At 32.6% G+C, this 6,268-nt stretch overlaps 1 protein-coding gene across 1 annotated transcript; it reads right to left on the bottom strand.

Moving 5' to 3' along the window:
* Nucleotides 1–1,787: 1,787 nt before the first annotated feature.
* Nucleotides 1,788–3,904, bottom strand: LOC124542829 (zinc finger BED domain-containing protein 4-like). Its single transcript, XM_047120712.1, has one exon. It carries the CDS (start codon nt 3,700–3,702, stop codon nt 2,107–2,109), a length of 1,596 nt encoding a protein of 531 aa, XP_046976668.1. The 5' UTR covers nt 3,703–3,904; the 3' UTR covers nt 1,788–2,106.
* Between the last annotated feature and the right edge of the window lie 2,364 nt (nt 3,905–6,268).

The raw sequence follows: 6,268 nt of genomic DNA, 5'->3' as shown, positions 1-6,268 counted from the left end.
TCGACAACTGAGATATTATTTTATTCCCATCACTACTTACTACACATATTGAACTATCTTCCGTTGCGGCACGAGATACAATCGTTATCATATTTTTTTTGGTATTTGTAGTTTATTCAAATGTCATAACTGCGTGCGAACCTAGCAAAATATAAAGCAATAGGCTATCTTTCACCCACAAAACTTCTAAATATATTTGATTGTTTTTTTGGAAGATATAAACTATTTTGATAACTGTATCTTTAGGAGACCGATTAGGTCTCAAACGCACCAAATGGTAGGTTAGTTTGGAGATCGTTTAGGTCTCCAAAGCACCAGCTGAAAGTTTTTTGAAAGTGATGGCGCAGGGAACGTGTTAATTAAATATAGAGTAGAAACAGAGTATCGGTGAAATATAAAACTAAATGTAACTTCTTTATAGACTAATTCGGACGTAAATTGAAAAATAATAATGTATTAACTATAAACAAAAACAATACTATTTAGACAGAAAATAAGATTATCAATAAGAAACATCAGGTATGTTTAAAAATATATTTGTCACAAAACCCGTGTATAAAACATACATTACTAAAATAAAAAACCTAAAAACATAAAAACTCAAATAAAATAGCATAAATGCATAATAAAATATATCTATAGAAAACTAAATAAAAAAAAAATTCGCGCAAATTAATTAATGTTGTAATTATTGTAAGCAAGATAACTTTATTCTTAATACGATGATATAGCACGGTTCATATTCACACATACAATACTAATACTTCGTTTTAATAATTTTCTTTTTTTTAAAGACAAGGAGTCTTAAATAAATAAAAAAAAAACACGGATAATGAAAAAAATAACGATAATGGAATAAAAACTAAATGTTGTCAATATTATGACATTGAAGGAAATATATTATGTCGGATATAAAAGGACAGTACAAAAATTAAAAGATTTATTAATATGGTTTAAAATAAAAATGTAATATGAAAGGTATGTTAAAGTAGAGTAATATTTACGTTATTGTGTGAGAGTGGTACGATTATGTAGATTGTATGGTGTGACGTTGTTGTTATGGAAAATGTGCCTTTGAAGTTTAGCTTGGCTATTTGAAGTCGGATAGATCAACCGATGAATAATCGTGGACAAGTTAAATTTCCTTGGTACATATAGAATGTTGGGTATGAAAATTAATTGAAATAAAAAATATATGTAGCTTAATGCTACAATAATTGTATATCAATAGGTACTGGTTGTATGACTTATCATATTGTGCGCGAGACGCCAATATGAGGTATATGACACTGTAGTCCTATATAAAAAATAGAGCTATAGAAATACTCTAAAGTAAATGAGTAAGTTTTTGGCAGAGTTATAAAATGAAAGATTTTTAATAGATCTAATGAAAGAAAGGGTTATATGAGTATGGTTACAGAATGTTTTAAATGTAAGAAAAGGTGTGTAAATATTAGTGATGTGCCGGATATCCGTATCCGTATCCGTATCCGCGGATATTCGAGGCAGAAGAAAGATCCGTATCCGTATCCGAATCCGTTACTTTTTGGCGGATCTATCTGGCGGATCTATTTACCTTATTAATTTTAAATTTATACATAATATATTCTTTGAGGCGAAGGGTAAGGCGTACTAGCGACGCCAGTTGCCGAGATTGTGACGGTCCACAATTACTTAAAATAGATTCGGTTTAGTAGCTAACAATTTCCAGCAAGTGGCGTCGCTAGCCTTCGCCTTTAATAGGCCATTAGGTAGAAATAAAAAACTATTAAATTCAATACGGATATTTCTTTATTTCTTATAATCAAATATTTGGCTCCTTTATGTTGCAATCTTTGGCGTAGTTATCAATTATCATATTTATTATTTATCATTAGTTATCATACCAATAGTATATAACTTCAAGGTTCTAAATAAACTAGCTTCTTAATGAGATCAGTAGTATAAAAAGTTATGAGATCACTTTTAATTAACAATAAAAAAAACTTAGATCTTCGTAATATTTTAAATTCGAATTAAATAATTTTTAATCAACAAAACTAGTACTGCGTGACACATACAGTGTTAATGTTAGATTAAAATGACAATTAATGGAACTTAAAAAAATTATAAGTCATAATTGAAATTAAGTAATGGTAAATTATATTTCAAAAAGAGTAATTTGGCAGCTTTGTCCCCCAAAAGTCTGTTACGATGAGGATTATAAACAATTCCTGCTGCACTGAAAAATTGCTCACTTGGAATACTTGTTGCAGGTGATGATAAATATGTACGAGCAATGTGACTAAGACCTCCAAACTTTTTAGTGTTAATTTCCCAATACTTTAGTTGGTCTTGATCTCTTGGTAATCTCTTTTCTGACATATATTCGATGAGCAAATTAGCTTTCGTATCTGATATATGATTTTCAGATTGCTCGTCGTCATCATCACTATCTAACATATTAGCAAAAGACTCTTCGAGGCTCGTGCAATGTTCTTTTCTAACAGTAATTGATTTATCTTCAGTACTGATTGTAGTTGCTGGGAGATTTAGTTCAGTTTCTAAAACTGTAAGCAATTTTTCTTTTATTTCTCTTATGAGAATGTCACTGAAGAATTTTCCTTTATAGCGTGGATCTAAAAATGTGGCTACTTGATACAAAACATTTTTATCAATTTCAGAAAAACGATACTCTAATTGATTCTTTAAAGCAGACACAAAAGTCACAACTACGGATAAACTAATATGCAAATTTTGCTGAAACTCGTCATAGATTTTATTTAAAGCTCGTACTAGAGGAATAACGTCAGATATACACGTGTTTTGTGAGCTCAATTTTTTTGTAGTGTCTTCCAAAGGCTTCAGCACTTTTAATAATTCTTGAATTAAAATCCAGTCATCGGCATCAAATTGTTCTATTTTATTATTGGAAGAATAAAGCGACAACGAATCCTTGATATAATTAAGTCTTTCCAACATATAATAGCTGGAATTCCAGCGTGTTGGTGAGTCTTGCAAAACTTTTAAGACTTTTTGATTGAGTCGAACTTGTATTTTTTCTAATTCTTGCTTTGCCATTGTGGAATGGTTGAAATGTCCAGCAATTTTCCTACATTTTGTAAGTAATATGGAAATTTCATCAACTGTTTTTATTGCTTCTTTGACCACCAAATGTAACTGATGTGCTGTACAGTCGATACTTTGTATTTCAGATAAATAACAGGCGCGCTTCATATTGGTTCCCCCGTCTCTTACCATACAGTGCACATTTTTTTTCAAAAGTCCCCATTCTTCTAACATTCTATGAAATATTTCCGAAATATAATCACCCGTGTGACGTTCTTCTAGAACTTCCGCTTTCAAAACGATGTGTTTTCGATGGAAATCTTTAGTAATACCATGACATATTAAGGATAACAATGAAACTCCTGATGAAGAGTCAGACCAGATATCTGATGTGAAGGAAACTTTCTCAAAATCTTGTAACATGTTTTTTATTTTTAATGACACTTTATCGTAAAGCTCACTACAAACAAGGTCCGTAAAATACTTTCTACCTTTTAAAACATAATTTGGAACTATATGGTCCATCAGTCGGCGAAACCCTAATTCTTCTACGTGTTGAAAAGGTAGATCTGATAAAGCTAGCATTTCAGCAATCAAATAGTCTATTTTTATTGATTTGGAGTTTGTGTTATCCCATAGTTTAGCTTTTTCCATGTATTCTTTAAAAAAAGTTTGTTTAAATTCTCTTTTTACCGTTTGTAAAGATGTTCCCGGTCGTGATATTTCGTCGATACTCTTCTTAGCAGAGTCTTCTTTAAAGAATAATTCATATTCTTGAGGATGTTTTCTTTGTAAATGATTTTTTAAAGAAGTTGTGCCTTTACCCTTACGAGAATAATTTCCATCACAAATTTTACACTTTGCACATTCATCATTTATTATCACAAAATAATTCCAAATTATACTACTAAACTTCTTTGTTGACATTTTTTTTAAACATGTACTAATACCAAACACAAGCGTTATCTATGCTGCCCAGTGTCACATTAAACTAAAACAAAACAGAAGAAAGACCCGCCGCGCAATGCAAGTCAAAACATGTTTCAACATGAAATCGCGCGCACCGACACTGATTGTGTAAAAAAGTTAAGATCCGTATCCGTATCCGTATCCGCGGATCTTGACAACAAATGTCCGTATTCAGATCCGTATCCGCGGATCTACATTTTATACGATCCGGCACATCACTAGTAAATATATATGTAAGGATTTATTAACTACGTCGATCTAATTCGCTAGTTATTGGTGTGATTGTATGAAATTGGCTATCGGAAATATCCTAGCTTTTAGCTTAGCTATGTTTTGGGCCCTAACGTTAGTTTTTCAATCGATATGCTTAATTGAAAGGTCATAGAAAAAGGAATGCAAAGAAAAACGCATTTTCGAAAGTCTATTTTTGCTTTATTCGCAAGTTTCCTTTGAAATTGTTCTCGAAGTAGTTTCGGACTTATATAAACGGAACGCTTAATCTATCCATATTAAAAAAAAATAGTTAGTCAACATCAGCTTCACTTAAAATCAAAAAATAAATAAAAATTTTAACAAAAAAGAAAAACCGACTTCAAACAAAACACTATTTTAAAACAAATGAATATGCACGAAAAAGTAATAAAAATAATTGCGTATTCAACATATTTTTTAGAGTCTTCCTAAGTTAAATGAAATGAAAAATATTAGAGAACTTAAAAGTCGATTAACGATTATATCATGTAGTTATAATTATTGTTATATTTGGAGTCGGTGTCTCGGTGGTGTCGGTGGAGCATCTTTGAATCATTTTTGACGTTTGTAGTAGTCGTCCAATCTTCACAATCGGAGTAATTCCCTCGGAATCACTCCAAAGCGAGTTTGACTGAAATTGGTCGTTTCTCATCAACTTCTGTTGCACTACATTCAACAATTCCTCCACTACAAATCTGAACGAGCATCTTTGAGTCATTTTCGACGTTTGTAGTAGTCGTCTAATCTTCTTAATCGGAGTAACTCACTCGGAACACGCCAAAGCGCGTTTGACCCAAGTTGATCGCTTTTTATGAACTTCCGTTCTACCACAATAAAAATTCCTCTACTACAAACCTCAACGAGTATCTTTGAGTCATTTTTGACGTTTGTAGTAGTCTTCTAGTGTTTACGACCGAAGTATCTCACTCGGGATCACCCTAAAGTGAGGTTGACTCAAGTTGATCGCTTCTCATCAACTTCTTCACTACAATATAAAATTCCTCTACTACAAACCTCAACGAGTATCTTTGAGTCGTTTTTGATGTTTGTAGTAGTCGTCTAATCTTCACAATCGGAGTAATTCACTCGGAATCACTCCAAAGCGAGTTAGACTGAAATTGGTCGCTTTTTATGAACTTCCGTTCTACTACAATCAACAATTCCTTTACTACAAACCACAACAAGCATCTTTGAGTCATTTTCGACGTTTGTAGTAGTCGTCTAGTGTAACACAACCGGAGTAATTCAATCTTCATCACTTCGAAGCGAGTTTGACTCAAGTTGATTGCTCCTTATCAACTGCTGTTTTACCACAATCGAAAATTCTTTTACTTTGAAGCACAATTTAGGCAACAGGTTCAATAACGATTAACTTTAACGAAAAAAAAAAAAATTCAACAAATAACTACAAACGAAAATTCGTTCACTACAATCAACTACTAACGATTTCCTATACAAATCAACCGTTAAAATTGATTTTTTCGAAATCCGCGGGATGGCCATTCTTGGGTGACCCAAATTGGTTTTTTGGTCAAACTACAAACAAACATTTTCTCACTACAATCAACTACATACCAAACACTTCAAGAATGCATTAACAAAAATTTGATTTTCTAAAGTTGGGTGCCAGGTTCACACAGGTGGTTCAAGACTTGGGGAAAACGGGTAATATCAATGATGTGGATTGATATTAGGTGAGGGCCATCATAGCGGATTGTGTTTGAGATCGTGGAATTCAGATTACAATATAATAAGACTAAGTACAAAGCATGGTTCGGGCGGGCGAAGAACGGGGTATTTGGGTGAGAATAAGGGACACAACGTATTTCAGTACCAATTTGTAGGGGTACAAATAGTGCTTAGTATATATTTTGTGTTTGGTATAAATGTTAGCGCGACACCTCTGAAAGTTCACTCGCTTACCAACTGTAGCGACAAATAAGCGTGTCAACTAAGAAGTCTCGCATATTATTTCTACATCCCGTAACTATCACCATAA

Source organism: Vanessa cardui, chromosome W (genome assembly GCF_905220365.1).
Source record: "Vanessa cardui chromosome W, ilVanCard2.1, whole genome shotgun sequence".
Taxonomy (NCBI): domain Eukaryota; kingdom Metazoa; phylum Arthropoda; class Insecta; order Lepidoptera; family Nymphalidae; genus Vanessa; species Vanessa cardui.
This window is presented reverse-complemented; position numbering and strand designations above follow the sequence as displayed.

Coding starts and splice junctions, on each gene's coding strand:
- LOC124542829 (XM_047120712.1), bottom strand. CDS start 3,702: ATGGAAAAAGCTAAACTATGGGATAACACAAACTCCAAATCAATAAAA.